At 39.1% G+C, this 25,365-nt stretch overlaps 1 protein-coding gene across 2 annotated transcripts; it reads right to left on the bottom strand.

Moving 5' to 3' along the window:
* On the bottom strand, positions 666-20,914 carry CLNS1A (chloride nucleotide-sensitive channel 1A). Of its 2 annotated transcripts, none has more exons than XM_005699498.3 (7): positions 20,710-20,914; positions 14,192-14,328; positions 8,888-8,989; positions 7,463-7,570; positions 6,197-6,370; positions 3,055-3,144; positions 666-1,431 (listed from the first exon to the last, which is right to left on the bottom strand). In XM_005699498.3, exons 1-6 carry the CDS (start codon positions 20,832-20,834, stop codon positions 3,077-3,079), a joined length of 714 nt encoding a protein of 237 aa, XP_005699555.1. In that variant the 5' UTR covers positions 20,835-20,914; the 3' UTR covers positions 666-1,431; positions 3,055-3,076. The 2 variants fall into 2 exon arrangements, with proteins under 2 accessions (XP_005699555.1, XP_005699556.1); XM_005699499.3 differs by having other exon boundaries at positions 1,197-1,431; positions 6,197-6,307; positions 20,710-20,883.

Genomic DNA, 25,365 nt, shown 5'->3' with positions numbered 1-25,365 from the left:
AAAATCACAGCTCCCTATCTATATGACCTTAAATGTTACTTTACCTCTCTCTGTAACTGTCTCCTCATCTCTAAAGTGGGATCATAAAAGCACCTATACTTCATAAGGTGATTAAGAATATTATACATAGCGCATATGAAGAACCCAGGACAGTACGGAGAAAGTCTATAAAAAGTGGCCTTTTTACTTGCTTGTTTTAACAAATTCAGTATTTATGAGAGTCTGCTCAGAAGAAAGAATATTAGTTTTTCCAGTCTACCATGCAAGATGAGAGAAACCAAGTAAAAGCGCTGAAAAGAACACTGGGTTTAGTGGTGACAAACTAGTTTAGTCACTAATTAGGTAATTGTGAAGAGCTTTTCTAACCTATTTTTTTGGTCATAAAGTCCAGGTATAAACCTGTAATTATAAATCAGCCTGATAGGTATCTCTGAAAACTGAGAGCTGAAAAGTATGCTATGAGAAGCCACTCCTGGTTCAAATGGAAGCAGCTCTGCAATGTTTTATGACCTTGCCCTGTCCCTCAGAAGCCCTATACGTTTCTTATTCCATGTTCATGTTCTCAGCAAAAGTCAAAGACCAACAAGAATCTCGGTTTTTATCAAAACACTAATTTTTTACAAACTGTTTCTCATTAATAGTTTTAGTCAAGAATGAGAGCACAATAATATAGAAAACCTAAATTTATTTGTTAAGCTATCACAAAGACAAAACAATTATCTGAAATACTTTGAGAACTTCATCCCAATTCCGCTTGTTCTTTAACAGAAACTGACCTGAGAGGCTGGCAATGAAAGGATACAACCTAAGCGGTTATAACAGAACAGACTGATGAAACTTGGTGAAAGGAGCAAAGGCTAGGCAGGAGCACTTGTGTTAGTGGTAGTACGTGCGGCTGGGCTGTTTCTGAAGAGGCTCCCTAGAGTTAAATGACCTGGGTCCCCAGTTAGTAAAAAGATCTTTATCCTTATGGAAAGTGCAGAGATTAGGATTTCTCTGAGACCTCTGTTTTTCTTTTTTAAGGAGTTAAGGGTATCTGTAGGCCCTAAGGAGTATAGCTTAGATTCAGCCTCTCTTTCCCACGCAGTCTACCTACACCTTCAAACGCCAGTGCATTTCCACCACTTAATCCTGCTAGGTTTTGAGGATGCATATAGAAAAGGTGGGAATCATAGGCCTACTCAGAGAGTACACCTAGACACAACAGTTTGGGGTAAATCATAAACTACAAATACCCTTCTGGTTAAGTTAATTCACCTTTGTTAATAAAGGTCATAGTTTCTTGTGCTGGTGACAGCTTCTTGTCTCAGTATACTCTGTCTCAAGAAAGAACTGGTTCAGCTAAGTTTTGGAGAAAGAAAAAGACTTTCATCAACACCCACTCCACAGTGGAAGAGGCACCAAGTTCTCTCCTACAGTTATGAGCAGAATCTGAAAAACAAAAGGTTTACAGTGTTTATACTAATAGCTATTATTTATTAAATGCCTAGTCAGGAGTGCCAGAGGACTTACATATATTATATTTCAATCTTTGCAATAATCCTGCCAGGTAGTTACTATCATCCTCATTTTTCAGAAGGGGAAACTGAGAATTGTAGAATTTATACTCCTTGCCTGAAGGCACAGAGCTGGTAACGTGGTGGAGCTATGATTCCAGCACTCATGTGCCTCCCCTCAACTCTATCTTATGCATCAAGAGGTCCTAGTTTCATTATATTGAAATTTTTAATACCTGCCTACATACTCAAATTATTTCTTATTCTCTCCTCAAAGGCAAATGTACTTTTAACTGATTAAAAATTTACAGACATTGTTTGGAATTTAAATTAATTCATTAATTAAGATTAATGCAGGATAATTAATTCATTATCCAGATGAAGAACTTGCATAAACTTTATGAATAAAAATCTCTTTGCTCCAGCTATAGCACAAAATGAACATAGAACAAATTATCGGTTCACTAGAAAGTTGTGGCTATTTTACAGTTATTTCATCATAAAAACTGTACTACAAAGAATCCTAAGAATTCTCACCAGAAAAATGCTCCAACATTCCATTTGTGTAACCATTAGTGACATACCAAATACGTTTCTCCATCTTATTAACAGAGAAGTTGGTATTCTTTGAATAGTCCCTTTTCAAGAAGAAATATGTTAAAGCCAGATCAAAAAATCTGTTTTCCAGTTTTCGTAAAAATTACTGAAAGAAATCCATATACTCTAAAGAATGTGATAAATAAGAATCTCAGCAATAAGGGAAGAAGACATATTGGTACTGAAAGATTTCCCATAAAGTATTATTTCAATAGTGAAATATTGATATCCAGAACTGTGAAATCTGAAAATTAACATTAACAGAGCTCCAACAATGCTAACACATACTTTAAGCTAACTGTAGAGGAGACACTGCTGATTTTAGATGATATGGCTACCAATGACAGAAGTAAATAAAGAGACATAAATTACAGAACTTTGAAGGTTATTTTCTAATAGTTCCACTGGCAGCAGCTGAGAGGAAAGCTGAGATCCATTAGCACAATTCATGGTTACTATAAGATGTTATATTCACAAAGGCAATAATCTGCTTTGTGAATTATTGCAGCAAATCTCTGTTTTGTGTTTTTGATGAGATGCTAAGGTTTCAAACATTGTAAGCGGGAAGGAAAAGTTGACTCAAGAGCAAAGCAGGACATGACCTCAAGTTCTGCTGCTCCCACATGAGTCAACCAGGGAGATCTCTGCTTTTGAACAAAGGGTAATGTCCTTCTCTTGACTCACTGAAGATCAGCGTCTTATCCTTCCATGTACTCTCAAATGGCTAGCAAAGTGCTTGGCAGCTAGTAAGTGCTCAGTGAATGTTAACCTGAACATTACCATGCTGGCAGATCTTGATTTCTTAGGGGCAAAAACTACATAGTTTCAAGTAATTTCATAAATGGATTAAAAAACATTTCCCCACAGCTGCTAATTTGTTAGAGTTCTCCTCAAATCTGAAAATAAAAATCAATTGTTTCACATGATTTTCATGTTCAGTGACAAGGGAGAAAATACTCACCCTAAAGCAGCATCCATCATTTTCAGTGATCAACATCTGCATCCTCAAACTGTCCAGCAACTGTTGGTGTAGTATCTACCTCCATCCCATCTGAAGAAAAAATTAACCACTGAGCAACAGTCTACTAAGCACTTCCGATAGTGAAGTCAGCTTAGATTTCAACCAGAAGGAAGCTAGCGCCCTCTGCTGCCAAGAGTTGCTATTTCTTTCTCTTGACAATTAAAACTGCCAAAGACCAGACTTAAGAAAAATGCCACCTGGGGATTTAGGCCAAGTTAAAATTAGTCTGTGTATTTAACTTTCACTTTGCAACTCTCAATCTCAGCACTGCAAGAACTCCAGGCAGGGACTTTCAAATGCAGCAAGCATCCATTTTTCACTCTTCACAGAGCTGTGCTAGGTGTTTCTCTGTGCAACTTCTTTTTCTAAAGCATGAAGTACTAAGTTTACAACATAATTCAGTAGAAAAGACTGAAATAAATAAGTAAAGTGAGATTCTTACTTATCTCTGTTTTTTTAATCTCATTGGGAAAAAAAAAAAAAAGATGGGGGAGAACCAACAACCAAAAAAAGCCCTCTGGAAAGAGCTGTTTAAAGCTGCTTTCGCCACTTCTTTACCTCCCACTCACGCTCAACTCTTTAGCCCACCACAAACTGGCTTCTGCCCACAGCCCATTGGCACCCCACCACCTGGACATTCAGCAGGACATACAAATGAAACACTTATATAAAATTAACTCACCTTTCCACATAGAAAATACATCCCTTTCCAGAAGGATACTTCTTACTTGCCCAACCCAGAAACCCCTACCATATCTCTAACTTCTCCTGCTTCTATCTCTTAAATACCTCTCAAATTTGTTCAGTCTTTTGACATTACTGCCACTCCCTAGGCCACTATCTCTCATCTAATTTAAATCATAAGCTACTTAACAGGGTTTCTCTTCTTTCCTCTAGTATTTCCCTCTGCAATTTTTTGTATCACAGCCAGAGTCATCTTCTAAAACACTAATCAAACTAAAATTCTTCAATGGCTTCCCACTGACTTAAACACAGGTTGAAATTCTTTAACACAGCTTTCAAGTTCCTTTACTATACAGTCCAGTTCACTATTCCACCTTTATCTGTTACCATAATAGCTACCCATCACACTCAAGCATTCCAGATACAATGAACTTTCAGTTCCACAAAGCTGAATGGTCTCTTGATCCTTCATACATGACTGACTCCCTGACCTGCCTCTCTCCCCAAACTGTATGTAATCCCTCTTCACTTGGTTCATTTTTATTTATCTTCAGACTTTGGCTTAAATGTCACTTACTCCATGAGGTTTGAATCTCTCCCTGACTGTCCAGCCTCTGATTCCATAGTTCCTCAAGCTTCCCCTTTATCTCAATGTTGTATCACAATGTACTGTAACTACCAAACTAGTTAGTTTCATTTTCTCTCCACTAGAATGCCACTGATAGATATTAACTGCATCTTCCTTAGGCACTCCTGTATTCTCTCTACCTGCCACAGTAGCTCAACAAACACCTCTTACATAAACAAACACATGAAGCTCTGAGATGCCACCAGCAGAAATTTCACTATGGATTTATCAGAATATCATGTGAAATACCGTGAATATATTATTTTAAAAATAAATTTAAAAAAAGAAATTGCACAGGTCAAATTTAATAAGTGGAAAAAAGAGTGATGTGGGTACCCAGAATTTAAGAAGACAGAGAATGGTTTAAGCTGAAGAAGTTTTATGTATAGGCAACTCAATACATCAGTGAGGCTTAGGAATACAAGTCCAATTATCTCACTTTAGCAACAAGTGTTTGTGACCTTAAAGTCAGTTGCTATAAAGCATTAAATAAAAAGCTCTATAATTAAAAACAACAAAAAGCCTTCAGTGATGAAAGGTTTTTTAATGTCCAAGGGTACTCTCCAGCTAATCACTATAATAAAAAAAAGGAGTATCTTGAATTCTTTCAGCTAAGATTTTGGTACAGCACTAGACATCACCCGAGTCACCTAACCATAAACCCTATGTTAGAAGCTCACCATGTAGGGCTTAAAATGGAGAGGAGAGACAACCAACAGTAACGTGACCCAAGCCTAATTCCAAATTAAATATCCCAGAACTTCAGGACCCTCAGGTCAGAAAGCTATGTGCATGGAGGTAATGATCACAACATTCTGAGAGAAACTTAAATATCAATAAAAGGAAAACTATGAAAACCCTCTTTAAGAACATTCTGCATCACTAAAAATTAGAAGTGTTAAGATTCTGTAACAACACAAAATACTGAACTGAATACATAGAGGATACAAGAAATGCTCGTAACAGTATCTGGCAGATTGTTTTTACACATTAGCTTATTTAATCCCCTTACCACTTATTAGCTATTTGACTGCAAGCTAGGTATGTGACCTTTCTGTGCCTTAGTTTCTTCATCTATAAAATGGGGATCGTAACAGCATCTCCTGTGGAGAAAGAAATGGCAACCCACTCCAGTATTCTTGCCTGGGAAATCCCATGGACTAAGGAGACCAGCGGGCTACAGTCCATGGGGTCGCAGAGTCAGACACGACTAAAGCAGCTAAACAACATCATCTACCAGAGGGTTCTTGGAAGAATTAAATGTGTAAATACATATAACGTGCTTCCATCAGGATTTGACACATAGGAACACTACCTAAATGTTTTCTTGAGGGTAGTAGGAACAAGATTGGAGACAAGTGGTGCAAAGACAGAGGTGTCTCTCCAGAGTCCGAGAGAACTTATATGGTGAATATCGATGACACAGAGTGTTCTCAGAAGATAAATAAGGCACAGTGAGGTGGAGGAAAGAATGATGTGAAGCAAAAAATTTCCTACTATAAATCCAGTGTGAGGAAAAAAGGACCTATGTTTGGAGCATAGCAGTAGTTATAGCAAGGAGATATGAAAAGTCATTTAAAGGAAAAATCCATAGCACTCAGTATTAGACTGGGGGGAACAAATGATAAAGGTGGAGTCAAAAGAATACAAAACCTACAGATTTTTGTAAGTCAGGGAAAAAAAAGTTTTAAAAAACTTACATATAGTTCCTATTCTACGTAATTCTACATTTGCTTCCTACACTATCAAGAATTAATTCTGAGTACTCACCTTCATAATCTCTTATTGAATCTTCTGTCCGGACTCCAGCCATGTTATACTGGCTGCTCACAGACTGAGAAAGCATTCCTTCCAATCTCTCCAGTGTGGCTTGGCCTTCTGCTGTTAAATGGGATAATCCTTCTTCATACGTATAAAATGTAGGGATGTCCCCCTGCCCTTGTTCTAAATAAATTAAAAGCTTTTAAGCCATTATAGAACAATTAGGGGAAAAAAAAAGACAATCAATAATGCATCTACTGAAGATAAGGTACAGTGAAAAAAGGCTTCAAGGAAAACACGCAACATTTATTCAACATACACACATCAGCCATCTACTGAAGACAAAGATACAACAGAAAATGTCTTTACTCTCTAAGATGAGAAGGGATTCTAAGAGATAACAAGCAAGTATATAGCAATTCCCAAAGAAGCAATTGTCCAGGGACTAGAAGGAAAAGAGGGTGCTCCTAAGATTACAGAGTTTTATCCCAAGGTAGGAATTTTACATGAGTGCTTTTTCCTGATTAAAATGCATCCTGCTTTAAAAAAACCAGAAATTCTGGAAAATACAAACAGGATTTAAAAATTAAATTACCCTGAAACTTCAGCAAAGATGAGAATGTATTTAGATGTATATAAAGCAGAATCCCAGAAATGAGTCTGTCTCAGGCCAGGAGGTGGTACATATGGAGGCAACAGCTTTAGGGAGCCAAACTGGTATCCATGAGAAAAGAGAAGAAATCAGCAGACACCTCAAGTAACAAGACTCCATACAAAGCTAGTGACTGTATTTTGCTCTGGGGAGGTAAAGGGAGATAATCTTAGATAGATGAAGTATGGTTCTGGGAAAAAGACATCACCTTGGCAATGAGGTGGTTGATGGAATACATTGAAGATGTAGATGATACAGGTTCCAAGCAATGGAGAGAGAAGGCTTGTTTTCTGGGAGCAACTTCATCAACTTAAAAAGATTCTCCCAACTACCCACTATCTTATCAGTCTTTCCTTCTGTTTATTTCTATTTTCTTCCCCCAGAGGGGGGAAGAAAACGTATTTCTATGTTTTGCCCTCAAGCTTGGGACGCCTGTAACATTTTCTAACTTGGCTGAGACATGAATTGTGCCACTCACTTTTATTAAAAACCAAGTTACATGGATACTTAAGAGATATAAAAGAAGTATAATCCCATACTCTATACATGTTTAAAATGAAACACACATACATAAACGTTTTAAATACATACACAAACACTCAAAAAAAATCCACTTCACTAACCATGGGCTTCCACATCATATTCGTCTCCATCGTAATCATCTGAATCTTCATCCTCAGGATCTGGATGCAAAGCCTGGCATTCACACATTGCAGTGAACATTGCCTCTACTGAACAAGTAAATTTAAAATTTCTCATTATTTTTTTCCTGATTAATGTACAATAAAAATCAAATAAGACAACCATCAGGGCAAATAAATTTAATGAGTAGACAAGAGGTATATTGGTGGTGATTTAGTTGCTAAGTTGTGTCCAACTCTTGCGACCCCAAGGACTGTAGCCTGTCAGACTCCTCTGTCCATGGGATTCTCCAGGCAGGAATACTGGAGTGGGTTGCCATTTCCTTCTCTAAGAGGTATATTGCTGCTGCTGCTGCTGCTAAGTCGCTTCAGTCGTGTCCGACTCTGTGCGACCCCACAGACGGCAGCCCACCAGGCTCCCCAATCTGTGGGATTCTCCAGGCAAGAACACTGGAGTGGGTTGCCATTTCCTTCTCCAATGCATGAAAGTGAAAAGTGAAGGTGAAGTCACTCAGTCGTGTCCGACTCGTAGCGACACCATGGACTGCAGCTCACTAGGCTCCTCTGCCCATGGGATTTTCCAGGCAACAGTACTGGAGTGGGGTGCCATTGCCTTCTCTGAAGAGGTATACTAGGGTCACAGTATTTACAAAATATACCAAATTTCAAGGAAAATCAATCTTGACAGCAATGGACAAGCCACAAAATATTAATAATAAGACCTCTTTTTGAAATATTACTGAAATCTCCTCATGCCTTGGATTTTCCAAGAAAAAGCATCAGAGTCCTGGTCAGACTGCTGGCATCAGGGTGAAGGCCCTCAAGGCAACGCTCTCTCCAGTTGTCCTGGCTTCATCCACTTCAGAATTGCCATGAGCCCTCTGTCCTCTATTCAGTGAGATTCACAGTCAACAGCACCAAGTCCATAAATAACAGGTCCCTCCATTCACAAAAGACACCAGTGACATGGTATCTACTATACTCACTTCATTCACAATCTTTATATTAATAGGCATCTGGTCCTCAATGATACTACAGATGCTAAAATGAAGAAAAAGCAATAGAACAGAGGTATTGAGAGTGCGGGCTTCCCTGGTGGCTCAGTGGTGAAGAATCCATCTGCCAGTGCAGGAGACACGGGTTCGATCCCCAGATTGGCAAGATACTCTGGAGAAGGAAATGGCTACCCACTCCAGTATTCTTACCTGGGAAATCCCATGGACAGATGAGCCTGGTAGGCTACAGTCCATGGGGTCACAAAAGATTCAGATACAACCTAGCGACTAAAACAAGAAACAATAACAACAAATGAGGATGAAGGTGTGTTTGTGTGAGACGGGGGCAGGGGATAGAAAGAATGCTTGGTACTTAAAGGGGAAAAAATCAAATGTTCTACAGGATACTCACATGCTGATTTATCACTAGGCACAAATCTAAACTCAGCAATAGGTTCAATGTCATCATCACTATCTTCCTCCTCTTCATCAGCAACCGATTCTTTTGACTCTTCTAGAAACGGTATAAAAAAAGTTTTTTAATGATGTTTATGTTTAAAAATAAAATCTTAAAAGTATTTCTTAAAGGATGTTTAACAATACATCTAAATATTTTTACTCCCAATTATAAAACATTATTTTAGAGCTAAAAAAAGACTCTGGATAGTCTCTCTGGTCTAGTCACACTGTACTTGAAGTTCTAGGGATACCAAGCCCCAACATCATGGTAGGGGGTGAGGAAACCCAGAGAGTCAGACCTCTAACAATTAGTGTTCCACTGTCATGTCTGTTTATTCCCACCATGAAACAATGGGTTCAGCAGCAGTCTGTAAACCACTGTGATTCATCATCAACAACTTACAGATAAGAAATCTAAGGCCCATAAAAATTAACTGACTCAAAAGATAAATTAATAAAGTCTATTGGCAAGAAAAAGCTAGAAATGTTCAATAAAGAGAACTAGCACATCCTGTTGGTCAAAATGGAAACTGCTAAAATCACTCCAGATGTATATATCCTATTACCCAGCAACTCATCTAAGTACATGAATGTTCCCTGAAGTACTTTATGTACTATAGAAAATAAAAGAAATAAATGTTAATTAAAAAAAGGAAATAGATGTATTATAGCCTGTATTATGTTCAGTAGATAATATCTGAAAATGAATGTGATTTATATGTATCAAAATGAAGGAATTTTAAAACATAATTGAGTAAAAGAGCTCATTGGAGAATATATATAATACCATTTGCATTAAAGTTTTAAACACAAAAGAGAACCATTATATTGCTTAAGGGTGTATATATATACTCAGTAAAAATCTAAAAGCATAGACAGGAAGGACACGCATCATCTTTAAGAAAAACTCTGGAGACAGAATTAGGAATGAAATGGGGAGGGATATAAAAATAAATTTCCATAGTATTAATATAATTTTATTTCATTTAGACTAATTATGAAATAATGTTAGAATTCACATTGGATATTACATAATAAAATTTTTTTTTAATTATTCTGAACTTTTCAACATATGAATTATTTCATAATGTTTTTTTAAAAAGGTGAATAAAACAGACCCTCAAACCACCAAAACATGTTCAACAAATCATCTTAAAAATACAACTTCTGTTTAGCATATTACAGCTGCCATTTTGAAAAAATGTTAATTCTCCATATAGATGGAGATAAAGTAGAAAGGCATTCAAAGTATATACTTTCTGGAAAGCAAGCTAACAATATATGTTAAGAGCTTTTTAATAAGGTGTACCCACTATATTTTTTAACTTTTATTTTTATAAGTCATGCAAGTTCACTGAATAATGAAAAAATACAGATAAGCGAAAAACACAAAATTTTAAATGGCCACTATTAGCAACTTTAAGTAACAGATATAATAGAACTTTTCTGTCCTGTTTCTGATGTTATTAAATTGTTACATAAAAGAAATGTGTCTTCTGTAAAATAGTAAAATACAAAAATATTGGACAGTTCTAAAAACTTCTTAGTAGTTGAATACATTATGGTACTACCAAACTTTTTCAATGCATTTTTAAAAATGGTATCATACTATAACTATTGTTCTACAACTGAATGGACATCACTTTTCAAACCATAAATTGAAGCTGGTACAAAAATAATGGAAAGAGTCAAGATGGATTCAAAGTAAAAAGTCCCTACCCCTCCAGTCCTCTCCCTAGAAATAAACCACTATTACCAGCTTCTTTTATACATCTACAGGAATCTATCTAAAGGCAATAAAGAGAAATGTAATATAGCATTTTTACAATTAGGAAAAAAACACCACTATGACAAACATTAATCATCTAGTACTAGATCACAGTAGTGTCCACCATAGTCTGTCTCCTTAAACGTTTCTAAAATTTTAGGAATGGGAATGTATTTTTTTAGTTATTTAAAAAATAATCTAATGTTCTCAACAATAAGCTGATGGTCTACTTTAGTGGTTAATGGAGGTAAGCCAAACAGGAAAAAAAAAAAAAATATATATATATATATATATATATAATATGAGGCTTGAAGAATCAGGACAAGAGGACCAAAGACTAGAAAAACAGGATCCACATCTGTGCAACTTATAAAAGTGCAGTTCCAGATAAACAGAAATGGAGAAGTATTAAAATAAAGGTGATGGAAAAAAACTATTCCCTAGTAAGACAGAAAAGTTTTACTTATTTTAGTAAGAGTTTTAATTCCATCTATCTCAAGAAGATAATCATATAGAAATAAATGCTTAAAATACCTACCCCAAACCTACCGAATCCTTATTACCTAGGTTTGGGACTCCCAAAATTTGTATTTTTAACAAGTTTCCAAGGTGTTTCTAGTGTGCAGCCAGGTTTAAAAACCAAAAATTACTATAATGCCCTAGTTATTCTGGATAAAATGGAAGCTCAGAGAGATGAAAATGACTTGCCTACCAAGTTAATGACATAGTTTTCTTATTCAGTGTGCTTTTCCTCTTAGCTAGCTTTATTCAAACCCTACCTCTTTAACTTTATTTTCTGACATACACCTTTGTCCAATGCCAATGCTCTACACTATTTATGAGCGTGTCACACCAGAATTTAAAACTGACTAACAAGATATCTCTAAAATTTCACATCTACAAATGAATGGCAAAAAAAAAGGGCGGGGGTTAGAGGGGTGGCACAGGGAGGGTGGATTCCCTGGCAGTCCAGTGGTTAGGACTCAGGCTCTCACTGCCAGGACCTTGCATTCCATCCCTGGCCGAGCAACTAAGATCCTATGAGCCTTGTAGCATGGCCAAATAAATAAATAAATAATAAAAATAAATAGAAATAAACAAAATTTCATGTCTATATATGAATGAATGAATGAAAGCTTTCAACTAAACATGGCATATAAACTCTTGGTTATAAAATCATAGTTGCAGATACTTAGATGGGAAGTGAACTTTGTGTCCAAGGCCACCTCATCTGGAAGTCTCACTACAACACAAGGTCAACAACTTTTTACTTTTCCTTCAGTTCAGTTCAGTTCAGTTCAGTTCAGTTGCTCAGTCGTGTCTGACTCTGCGACCCCATGAATTGCAGCACGCCAGGCCTCCCTGTCTATCACCATCTCCCGGAGTTCACTCAAACTCACATCCATCGAGTCAGTGATGCCATCCAGCCATCTCATCCTCTGTCATCCCCTTCTCCTCCTGCCCCCAATCCCTCCCAGCATCTTTTCCATCCCATCCCAGAGTCTTTTCCAATGAGTCAACTCTTCGCATGAGGTGGCCGAAGTACTGGAGCTTCAGCTTTAGCATCAGTTCTTCCAAAGAACACCCAGGACTGATCTCCTTCAGAATGGACTGGTTGGATCTCCCTGCAGTCCAAGGGACTCTCAAGAGTCTTCTCCAATACCACAGTTCAAAAGCATCAGTTCTTCGGCACTCAGCTTTCTTCACAGTCCAACTCTCACATCCATACCTGACTACTGGAAAAACCATAGCCTTGACTAGAGGACCTTAGTCGGCAAAGTAATGTCTCTGCTTTTGAATATGCTATCTAGGTTGGTCATAACTTTTCTTCCAAGGAGTAAGCGTCTTTTAATTTCATGGCTGTAGTCACCATCTGCAGTGATTTTGGAGCCCCCAAAAATAAAGTCTGACACTGTTTCCACATCTATTTCCCATGAAGTGATTGGACCAGATGCCATGATCTTAGTTTTCTGAATGTTGACTTTTCCTTACCCTCTTTCAAATTCCACTAGATTTTTATCTACCTCTGGACGCTTCCCAATGTCAAGAGTTTTAAAATCTCACACCAAAAATATTTTCAAATCGCTAAATCAGTCATTATCACTTAATGAAGCAGGGTGTGCCAAAAGTCTTAAAATCAAATAATTAGTGTCACACAGTATAAATGCTCATCTTATATCTGAAACCTTACTAAAATCCCAAATTGGAGGAGCAATAGCTCAAAAGGAAAATACATGGCATTGTTTCTTACATGCTATTTCAAAAAGCAAAGCACTATCTTCAAATCAAAAGTTTACTAAAATGTAACAATAGTCTTTCAACTCCAAAGTTATTCATTCTCACAAAGGATGAACATATTAAACTAATATACTATACAAACTTTAGTTATACTTAAAAAATCAAGCATAAGTTTTTATTTCATGCTTAACTTGTTTCTCACTCAGAATTCTTGAAACTCATTGTGAAAGTGGCTCAGGCATGTCCAACTCCTTGTGATCCCATGGACTATACAATCCATGGAATCCTCTAGGCCAGAATACTAGAGTAGGTAGCCTTTCCCTTCTCCAAGGGATCTTCCCAACCCAGGGATCAAACCCAGGTCTCCCATATTGCAGGCAGATTCTTTACCAGCTGAGCCACAAAGGAAGCTCAAGAAAACTGGAGTGGGTAGCCTATCCCTTCTTCTGGGACTTTCCTGCCCCAAGAATCAAACCGGGGTCTCCTGCATTGCAGGTAGGTTCTTTTTTTTTTTCAAGGCGAACTCTTTACCAACTGAGCTCTCAGGGAAATTCACTATGGAGAGCCTAAAAAATGGATTTTAAAAATCTTTCTTACTTCTTCTTCATCAACCACACTAGATTTTTACGACTCTGTTGTTTCTTCCATCTGCAAGATGTGGGAATCTTGTACCATAGGGTTTCTCAATCTTGAGACAGTAATATTGACATTTGGACTGGTTAATTCAATTCTCTGTTGTGGGAGCCTGTCCTAGGAATTGCAGGATGTTTAGTAGTATCCTTGGCCTCTAACTAGATGCCAGTAGCACTCCTCTCCACCTCTAGTGGTGACAAAAATGCCATGACAAAATATAACTGCCAAATGTCGGGAGAGGGCAACATGTCCACCATTAAGAACTATTTCTATAACAAAACAAGACAGGTTCTATCCTAAACTCTTAGAAGGGAAGCATATGGATCCAAGCCTCTAAGGGTGCTAAAGGTAAATGCCTTTACACAGAGAAATAACAACAAACTCAAGAGGAGAAACAAGAAATACAAATGCGTAACAGCTAAATAATTTTAAATGCAACTATTAATATGTAGAAAGTGAAAGGCAGTGTGCAAATTATTTTACTGTGCTGAAATTTTGCTTAAGAAAGTATTATCCAAAATAAGTGAATGGCTTGAATACTACACTGATTATCATCAGTGACTGCTTTTTGAAATATACTGCCAAAGGAAGCTCAAGATTAAATTATACCATACATACCTCCAAATTTGGCATTCACCATAACATACAGATGCTCTCGAGGATAGGCGTTTAGGTCCCTGGATACTGCATGCAAACTAATGGTGGGGTATTCCAGAGAGAATCCTAATCCAGAGCCATCTAACCAAGACAGGCGGCTGAAAAATATGTGTTAAGTGGATTATTTGAAGAAATTAAATCCTAATTTGATGTCCTAACATTTATAAAGCTTCACCTTGGACATATATTAATATATATGTGAATAAATTCAAGCATATTGTTTAGAAATTTCCTAAAAGAAGAAAATTTGCAGCAGGAATTTAATTTCTTTAAGACAATTCTGTTATAGTTCACTTTCCCCTATCTAAATATCCAAACAGGTTTGAAATGCTATTTTTCTTAAGTCACATGTGTGTTTCTATGCCTTTTTATGCTTGTTTACATTTGAAACATCTTCAGGCATCTTCTTTGGTTTGGCAAATCTTTTTCATCTGGGTAAGTCCCAGTCTTTCCATAAACCCTCTCTTCGATTATTCCAGTGCAATGATCTCTTCTTTTCTTAAACTGCACTTAGGCTCAGTAATATACTACTGAGCACCTAACTCTGTGGTAATGAATTTTATATGTATTGGACAGAACATGAGTTACTTGACAAAGCTTTAACATTCTTCAAAATCACTGCCACAGTGCTTAGCATGTAAATATGCAATACCTAAGAAGCACTAATTTCTCCACTAATCCTACATTAAATAACATACACATGAAATGGTTGTAATAACACAAGTTGGAAAATAATCATCATATTGAAAAGCAGACATTATGAAGCCTTTCATTTATTTTGCAACTTAAGGAGAAAGCCACAAATAAGCAATGTCTAGTTATCCCTCAAAAGTGGTCCATGCAAATATTTTATTGCTTTAACAAAGGAAAAGAATCAGGAAAATCAGTAACTGAGTTTTGAGTAAGGACTGGTTGACTTTTTTGGTAATACTTCACCTATCTGGAACTGCACCATTTAGCAGGGAAAAAAGTTTCAAAAAAGATGGTTAAGAAACCACAAAAATGTTAATAAAATAAAAGCTAATGCACTATACTGGTTGCACAGGGCTGGAGGAAAATACAAAGTGACTGCTAATGGGTGTCAGTTTCTTTGGGGGACAATGAAAATATTCTAAAATTCCTGAATATTCTTATATTCAGGAATTGGGAATTCCCTGGCAGTCCAGTGGTTATGACTTGGTGCTTTCAGTGTTGGGGCCCAGATTCAATCCTTGGTTGGGGAATTAAGATCCCACAGGCTGTGCAGCATGGCCAAAAAATAACTAAGAAATTAAAACTAAATAACACTGTGTTGATGGCTGCACAACTGTTATATATACCTATTTATTAATATATAACATATTTATGTATGTTATATATATTATATGTATGCATGCCAAGTCGCTTCAGTCATGTCTGACTCTTTGTGATCCCACGGACTGTAGCCCATCAGGCTCCTTTGTCCATGGAATTCTCCAGGCAAGAATAGTACAGTGGGTTGCCATGACCTCCTCCAGGGGATCTTCCCCACCCAGGAACTGAACCCGTGTCTCCTGCTGCTCCTGCACTGCAGGCAGATTCTTTATTGCTGAGCCACCAGGGTAGTCCTATACACACACACACACACACACAAATATATTTAAATACATGGATTGCATGCTATGTAAATTAGGTCAATGAAGCTTTTACTTTAAAAAGAAGTTAATGCAATAAAAACCCCGTATCTTCTATTTCTATACAACTGTAACAAGCCTGGCAGTCTGATATCTAAGGAAGCAAAAACAAACACAATAGTAGACCCTAGGACTTCTTGTGTGGGAACAATGACAGTGCAGCAGTCTGAGAGCATTCATACTCAATGTAAGGGGAGGCTGAACTTTATACCTCAATCCCCCAAAGGAAATCAATGGCTAATAGCACAAAACAAGTGTGTAACACTTGACTCTCACTTATAAAAGCAAAGGCAGTAGATTATGGTGAAAATTGTACAACTCTGTAAACACACTAAAACATAAGGAACTGTACACTAAAACAGAAAAAAAGGCAAAAAAAAAAAAGCACTGTCATTGAGAAAGGTTTCAACACGCTTATTGAAAATGAAAAACTGGGAAGCTTTTTAAAGTGGTAAACGTTCTAGAATAACTCATTCCATTGGGTCCAAAGAAGTAGATTTTATTATTGTAGTTAGATTGCACGTGCTCTATGGGCCTCTCCTCTACTGCCTTCCTCTTAATGTGGAGAAGAAATAGTGCTCAGACATCACAGAAGTACTGCCAGTTCCTTATTAAAACTATATTATTTAAAGCAAATAAACTCCTTTTTTCCTCACCTCAGAAATCCCCTGGCATTATCATAATTCAGAAAGGAGTATTCCAAATTTCAGTATCCAAAATGATTTGAAATACCCAGAGCCACAAAATTTTCTTTAATGACTCAATTAGGATATGGAAAAGCTGAAAAACAAGTACAGACTCAGTGCCTGTAAATTATGGCTTTCACTTTAAAAAGCACATAATTACTGCTCTGTAGTTCCTTACTGCTGGCAGAACAAATGCTATCTCCCCAGAGCATTTCCCGTGGAGCGCTCATAATCTTATATAGGAACACGGATTATATACTCAACAGAACAGAAGACAGTTTCACTCAAAAGCAACATTTACTCTCATTATTAAGTTCTGATTTTTTACTTATTTTCTTCTTACATATTCTAGAGGAAAAGCCCTTCAAAACCAAACTATCTAACTATACCCTGTGCTGTGCTTAGTTGCTCAGTTGTGTCCAACTCTTTGCAACCCCATGGACGCCAGGCTCCTCTGTCCATGGGGCTTCTCCAGACAAGAACACGGGGGTGGGTTGACATGCCTTCCTCCAGGGGATCTTTCCAACACAGGGATCAAATCCAGGTCTCCCCTATTGCAGGTACAGTCTTTACTGTCTGAGCCACCAGGGAAGCCCTAACTATATATCCAGCCCCAAAGAAACCATGAGTCACATAAGGGAAAAACAAGAATCTGGAAGCTAGTAAAGATACAGAGGAAATGTTGTGCTATCCTCCAATGGTTCCACACAAGAATTAACAGTGTACTTTATTCCTGGCATGGGGAAAAAGACAGGACAGAAAGGTAAGAGAGATGTTAAATTTAGGTTGGCTTAATTATCTGGCTTAAAATTTATTTGGGAATAAATATAAACTAAAAAAGAGCATTACTTATAAATTTAAGTTACCTATTTTTAATTTAAATATTTTATTTCACTTGTTTCAAATGATCTAATTTGAATGATTCATGCCTCTGTTCCTTTCTTCATTTAGACAAAAAGTCAAATTCCTATAAAAACTAAGCTTTGAAAGTAAGTCCAAAAGAGTTCCAAATCTCTCAATCTACATCTGAAAAACTACCTAAAAACAAATCAGACCCTGTTCCTCTTTGCCTAAAACACTAAAGTAGTTTGCACAATGCCTTTAGGCTATAAGCTAAGCTCACGAACATGACTCCCTCCTTCTCCAGCTTTATTTATTTATTTTTGGTGGTGCTGGGTCTTTGTTGCCGAACAGGCTTTTCTCTAGCTGTGGTGCAGGGTTTCTCATTGCAATGGCCTTTCTTGCTGCCGAGCACCGGTTCCAGGGTGCACAGGATTCAGTAGTTGTCGCTCCCGGACTCTAGAGCACAGGCTCAACAGTTGTGGCTCAGGAGCTTAGTGGCATGTGGGATCTTCCTGGATCAGGGATTGAATCTGTGTCCTTTGCATTGGCAGGCGGATTCTTTACCACTGAGGCATCAGGGAAGCTCCTTCTCTAGCTTTACTATGTTTCCACTCTTTCTCCATTGGTCCCTCAGATAAAAGAACTGCTTGACTGTGCGCATGTGTGTGTGAACACACAATATATATCCTCACACACATAATACTGTTTCTCATCCTTGCCTCTGAGCATCCTGTTTCTTCTAATTAGAATGTTTCCTCTTAGACCCACCTCATTTACCTGGCTAACTGTCAATCTTCATTCATCACATCCTCTATGAAGCAATCCCAGTTTGTTGCGATCTTGACTCTGTCAAGACACAGGGACTTTCCTGGTAAGAATCCACCTGCCAGTGCAGGGGACACAGATTCGATCCCTGGTCCAGGAAGATTTCACACGCCACGGACCTGTCCTGTGCACCTCAACTACTGGTGCCCACATGCTCAACTACTGAAAGCCATGTGCCTAGAGCCCTGTGCTCCATAACAAGAAGCCTGAACACCATAATAAAGAGTAGCCCTGCTCACCACAATGAGAGAAAGCATGCGCAAAGCAAGGAAGACCCAACACAGACCAAAAAAAAAAGAAAGATTTGGAAATGCTAGGTGGGAAAGAACAAAAAGGGGCAAGAAACCAAAGAGGTAATGAATAAAGAGGGATGAAAAATGGTGTCCAAGGTACTGATAATATTCTACTCTTAACCTTGAGGTGCTATGCTGGTGTTAGTTTAAATATAAAACCATCTATTTATAATTCATATTTTTGTATGTATATTTTACAAAAATACTTTTTTAAAAAGATGTCAGTAAAAAGTTGAAATAAATAATTTTTAAACAGTTAAGAGCTTAAAAGGAGTTTGTACTTCCTCACTACGGTTATACAAGAGAAAGTCCTTATCCTTTGATTTTGGCACAAGTATTAATAGGTGAAGTGATGACATGTCTGCAACTCAAAAAGCTCAGAAAAAAGAGAGAGATAAATGTGGCCAAATGTTAACGACTGATGAATCTCTGTGAAGGAGCTATGGCTATTAATTTACAACACTTGCAACTTTTCTTTACTTTTGAAATTTATCCAAATGAAAAAACAAGTATAGGACCTTCCCCTAACAGGATTTATATTATACAGGAGACAGTGCACAGAGAAGCCACGGAGAAAAGTGGGATTGTGTAAGGGCTAAGAATATATGTGTTCCACTTTCCACTCCTTGAAAGAAAGGAGATCTTCCACTCCTTGCAAGATCTCTGAAGATCTTCATGTCAATACCCTCAAATACTGCTTTTCAGATTTGATTTTATTTGACCACTCCTCTCTTTTTCCTCAAGTCTCTTCTTCCCTGGTGGCTCAGACAGTAAAGCATCTGTCTACAATGAGGGAGACCTGGGTTCGATCCCTGGGTCGGGAACATTCCCTGGAGAAGGAAATGGCAACCCACTCCAGTACTCTTGCCTGGAAAATCCCATGGACGGAGGAGCTTGGTGCAGGCTTTTGTCCATAGGGTCGCAAAGAGTCCAGCACGACTGAGCAACTTCACCTTCACCTTCTATAACATAACTTGTGTAGATGTGTCCCCAAGGTTCTATCCTTGGCCCTCTCTTCTTCTCAAGTATCTAATCTATTCATCTTTAACACAACTCTCCCAAGAAATACGCTCATATGTGCAACTAATCCACATTTGCAGACCAAACTCATTATCTGTACCTTACCCCAAACTTGATCTTCCTCCCATCCAAATTTCCTATCTGTGACTGGCCAGAAAACTAAGCTTTGTTCAATGACTAGATTTCCTTCGAAAGCAAGGGGTTCTTTACATCTTTTTGTGCCTGCTGTGGCAGGGAGAAATTTGGCCTCTATGACTCTCACATCTCCTGGTGTCAAACCTGTGAATATGTTACATGGAAGAAGGGACTTTGTGTATGTAATTAAGGTTACTAATCAGGTCACAAGAAAAGAGAGAGATTACCCTGGATTATCTGTGTGGGTCCAACATAATCATGTGACTTCTTAAAAGCAGGGAATTTTCTGACTGCAGACAAAACTGATACAGAATAAAGAGAGAAGTGGAGGACAGGAAAAGATTCAATGTGTGACTGTTGGCTTGAAGATGAATGGAACCATATGTCATGGAAATGAGAACTTCTATTCTACAATCTCAACATGTAAAACAAGTCTATGAAAGTAAAAACTGCTCCAGGTACCCAAATAAAAGGGCAATTCCTTCTAGGAATGGAAATGAGAGTTAGGTTCCTCTGGATACAACCCCTACCAGTGTGGGGGTGCAGGTGTTCCTCTCCCCACTCATACCTACAGAAAAAAACCTATACCCCCTTAACCAAGCTTTAAAATCCTGCACAATTTGCTCTAAACCTACATATCCTACCCAGGGCAACACCTCCCATTCCTGATCGTCGACGAGGCAGGCACTTCGATGACTCTTCTTCACTCAGGTCCTGAAACTCAAAACCTTGAGACCTTGAATAAAAAGCAGCACCCCATCAGACCTCCAGAAAACAGGTGGGTAGAAAGCACAATGAATGAGGCGAACACCGTCTGACGAAGACAGACATGAAGGCTCCGAGGAGAGGACACTGGAACACACAAGTCTTCTCCTCAGCAGAGGCACCTCAAAGGCAAAGCGGGGCACGCGCTCCCCCGCCCCATGGCCTCAGCGGTCTCAGTCTTCCTCACGCTACTCCGCACCGCCCGCGCCCGGCAGAGACGAGGCGAGCAGGAAGCCAGCCCTTGGAAACAGAGACTCTACCTTTCAGCGATGTAAAGGGTGCCGGTGCCGAGGCCCTTCCCGTTCAGCACAGCCTCGGTGTCTGGTTGCTGCTGCCGTAGGCCCTCAGCCGACCCGGGCGGCGGGAAACTTCTGAGGAAGCTCATTACTGCGAGGAGCGCTGAGACACCGGCCAGGAGCTGGCTGAGGCACCGCAAACCCTTCGCCGCGTCCCGCCCCGGAAGCAGTAGCAATTCCCCCCGGAAGTGTAACTTAGTCGGCCCCGGAATTCGAGCCAGTCTACCATAGAGATGAGACGTTCTAGGACAAGCTCTCACAGGCTTGAGAGAACCGAGTTTGTCAGGTTACGGCCTTTCCCATCTCCCTCGGATTTCTAAGGCTCCAGGTTTGGAATAACGGAGTGTTCTCCCCACATCCTACTTCAGGATCGTCACAGCAACCTTGTGAGAGAGGAAGCACAGGAAATAATAAATTTCTTCTTTCTGCCGAAGTGGAAACGGAACCGTAAGGCAGGGAGTCTCTTGCCTGAGGTTGCATAGCAATGAGAGACCACACTGATTTACAAGTCGGTCACCTAAGTGGGTTCGGCTCTTCTCACCTGCGCCCGCCTCGTCTAGGCCTTGTTCTTGTCTCAACAGCCACGCCCCAGACATCAGTATAGGTCCTAACGCCGTCCTAGTACACGAGCCACATATCCCCTGGTATCAGATGTGCAAACGAGCGCAAAAAGGTAATCAACCCTGGGTTAAAAGCTAGTTTTGTCAGCAAGCATATGGGGCGCTGAGGGGAAAAGAATTAATCCATTCGACTTGGAATTCTTTATTTCTTCACTAGACACTGAAAAAGTATTAAGAGCTAATAAAAACTTTTAAAATAATCATAAAAGTAGCTAATGGTAACCGGGTATTAAGTGTCAAGCCCCGTTCAAGGCGTGCGTGCTAAGTCGCTCCAGTTGTGTCCGACTCTGCGACCTTACTGACTGTAGCCCGCCAGGCTCCTCTCTTTACCCTTATTATTTCTTCATTTCCTCTGTGACAACTTTATGGGGAAGATGGAGCTGAAACGAGAACTAGTGGAAAGTAGTAGGAATAGATCCTGAGAGATCCTTCCCTGTGGCCTGAGCTTCCTCACAGCTTGGCAACTGGGTTTTGACGTTGAGCATCCCAAGAAAGAGAGTGGTATAAGCTGCACGGCCTCTTCTAACTTAGCCTTGGAAGTTACAGAGTGTAACCACAAGTAGTATCTGATGGATTTTTCATCATTTTTTTTAAAATGTACTTTGTGGTCCTATATGCTTTGACATGCCTGCAGCCCTGGCTGACAACTTGACTGCAGGTTTGGGAGTGATCCTGAGGCAGAGGAACCCAACTAAGCTGTGTCAGATTCATGGACGGACAGAAACTGTGAGATAACAGCTGTTGAATTTTGGTGTGTTTTTTTGTTTTTGCTTTGGTGTGCTGCAGTGCAAGCAGGTATCTTAGTTCCCCAAGCAGGGATTAAAAACTGTGCCCTCTGCAGTGGAAGCGTGGATTCTTAACCACTGAACCACCCAGGAAGTCCCAAATAGTGGTTTTTTAAGTAACTAAGTTTTGGGGTAAACACAGCAATAGATCACTAATATGCTTACTAAAGAGAAGAGAAAGAACCCTGAACAGTATTAACCACCGTGCTGCTGCCTAAAACGCTTGACTTAGCAAGCTTATCCATGCCGAAGATTTGAATTAACCTGTGTGGCTGATTCCCAAATCTATATCTCCATCCCAGAACTCTCTAATGAACTACAAATATTTATATATTTAACTACAGCCTGCTAGACATCTCCACTTGGAAGTGCTACAGGAGCCTCTCCATAAACTATGGACTTTGAGGGACAATGATGCATCAATGTAGGTTCATCAGTTGTAACAAATGTACCTCTGTAGTGGGGAATGTTGATTATGGGGAGGCTACAGGAAAACAGTGGAAACAGTGTCAGACGTTATTTTTTGGGGCTCCAAAATCACTGCAGATGGTGACTGCAGCCATGAAATTAAAAGACGCTTACATAGTATGCAGTACTACTTGAGTGAGCTATTTTGGACGTAATACCAAGTTCTAGTGTTTGCTTCTTAGTATTGAACCGAATTTACAGTCCGTCTTAGACATTGTGCATTAAAGTAGTCAAATCCGTTCTTGTGTCTTTCTGTTAACGTGCTCTGTACCACTGGTGAGTGCTCCCTAGTTTCCTTACCTGCTGCTACAAAAAGTTATTTTACATCCCAATGGCTGTTGCCAAGGCCACAAAAAAGAAAAGCTATATTTGTATGCAACACTAACCCTTTGCTAATGTATGTTTCTGCTTGCTGTGCCTTGTTACGGCTGCTTTTTTGTGCTAATAAAGTATGTTTGGTGTTCTCCTTGTAAAAAAAAATAAAATAAAATAAAAGACGCTTACTCCTTGGAAGAAAAGTTATGACCAACCTAGATAGCATATTCAAAAGCAGAGACATTACTTTGCCGACTAAGGTCCGTCTAGTCAAGGCTATGGTTTTTCCTGTGGTCATGTATGGATGTGAGAGTTGGACTGTGAAGAAGGCTGAGCGCTGAAGAATTGATGCTTTTGAACTGTGGTGTTGGAGAAGACTCTTGAGAGTCCCTTGGACTGCAAGGAGATCCAACCAGTCCATTCTGAAGGAGATCAACCCTGGAATTTCTCTGGAGGGAATGATGCTAAAGCTGAAACTCCAGTACTTTGGCCACCTCATGCGAAGAGTTGACTCATTGGAAAAGACTGATGCTGGGAGGGATTGGGGGCAGTAGGAGAAAGGGACGACCGAGGATGAGATGGCTGGATGGCATCACGGACTCGATGGACGTGAGTCTGAGTGAACTCCGGGAGATGGTGATGGACAGGGAGGCCTGGAGTGCTGCGATTCATGGGGTCGCAAAGAGTCGGACATGATTGAGCGACTGAACTGAACTGAACACATGTGTGGAAGTGGGGGTATATGGGAATCTCTGTACCATCCTCTCTAACCTGTTGTAAACCTACAACTGCTCTAATAAAATCAAGTCTTCATGAAAAAAGTTGAATTTACAGGAGTTCCCCACTACTCTAGTGGTTAGGATTCTGGGCTTTCACTGTCGTGGCCCAGGTTCATTCCCTGGTCTAGGAACAAAGATTGCAAAAGCTGTGCGGTGTGGTGACCAAAAAAAATTGAATTTACAGTTTTCTCTCTCAATTCTGTTATTTTTCCAGTGTCCCGTCTTATGAAAAAATACCGCATTTCATTGAGTTGCTCAGATTAGAAACCTGGCATTTATCATTATTTCCTTAAACTCTTTCACTCTTCATATCCAGTAATACAGTAATAATAACTATATTTATTATTATTTTAACAAGAAAATAGCAACTAACACTTATGGAAGGCTTATGTGCTAGATACTGACTGTTTCAGGCACTTTGTTTCAACTAGTTTAATCTTCACAACACACCTAAGAAATAAATGCTGTCATTATTCCTATTTTACAAATAAGAAAACAAGTAAGGATTAAGTAACTTGCCCAAGTCCATAGCCACTAAAGTGGCAGAGTGTGATTTAGAAACTAAGCTGTTGGGCAGCACAGCCTATACATTTCAAGGACTACATTCTAATGCCTCCCATCAACCAAGTCCTGTCATTTCTTAATTCCTGTCTCAGGAGTTAAGTGTCACCTCACTCTTCCCCTACTGTTGCTCACTCAGGCCGTGGCATCTCTTAATTAAACTATTGTAAGAGCCTCTGGGATGCAAAAGTAGGAAGTCAAGAGATACCTGGAGTAACAGGCAAATTTGGCTTTGGAGTACAGAATGAAGCAGGGAAAAGGGTAACAGAGTTTTTCCAAGAAAATGCACTGGTCATAGCAAACACCCTCTTCCAACAACAAAAGAGAAAACTCTACACATGGACATCACCAGATGGTCAATACCAAACTCAGGTTGAGTATATTCTTTGCAGCCAAAGATGGAGAAGCTCTATACAGTCAACAGAAACAAAACAGAGCTGACTGTGGCTCAGATCATTAACTCCTTATTGCCAAATTCAGACTTAAATTGAAGAAAGTAGGGAAAACCACTAGACCAGATATGACCTAAATCAAATCCCTTATGATTATACAGTGGAAGTGACAAACAGATTTAAGGCATTAGATCTGATAGACAGAGTGCCTGAAGAATGATAGACGGAGGTTTGTGACATTGTACAGGAGGTAGTGATCAAGACCATCCCTGAGAAAAAAAAATGTGTAGGTGATGGAATTCCAGTTGAGCTATTTCAAATCCTAAAAGATGATGGTGGGAAAGTGCTGCACTCAATATGCCAGCAAATTTGGAAAACTCAGCAGTAGCCACAGGACTGGAAAAGGTCAGTTGTCAGTTTTCATTCCAATCCCAAAGAAAGGCAATGACAAAGAATGTTAAAATCACTGCACAACTGCACTCATCTCACACGCTAGCAAAGTAATGCTCAAAATTCTCCAATACAGGCTTCAACAGTATGTGAACCGTGAACTTCCAGATGTTCAAACTGGATTTAGAAAAGGCAGAGGAACCAGAGATCAAATTGCCAACATCCACTGGATCATTGAAAAAGCAAGAGAGTTCCAGAAAAGCATCTACTTCTGCTTCATTGACCAAGCCAAAGCCTTTGACTGTGTGGA

This window comes from Capra hircus, chromosome 29 (assembly GCF_001704415.2).
Source record: "Capra hircus breed San Clemente chromosome 29, ASM170441v1, whole genome shotgun sequence".
NCBI lineage: Eukaryota > Metazoa > Chordata > Mammalia > Artiodactyla > Bovidae > Capra > Capra hircus.
This window is presented reverse-complemented; position numbering and strand designations above follow the sequence as displayed.

What these genes read in the sequence shown, in the direction of transcription:
- CLNS1A (XM_005699498.3), bottom strand. Translation starts at nt 20,834, where the DNA reads ATGAGCTTCCTCAGAAGTTTCCCGCCGCCCGGGTCGGCTGAGGGCCTA. An exon ending in ACCCTTTACATCGCTGAAAG is followed by an intron (nt 14,329 to 20,709) that starts GTAGAGTCTCTG and finishes CATATTTTTCAG; the next exon opens with CCGCCTGTCTTGGTTAGATG. An exon ending in GGTGAATGCCAAATTTGGAG is followed by an intron (nt 8,990 to 14,191) that starts GTATGTATGGTA and finishes TACCGTTTCTAG; the next exon opens with AAGAGTCAAAAGAATCGGTT.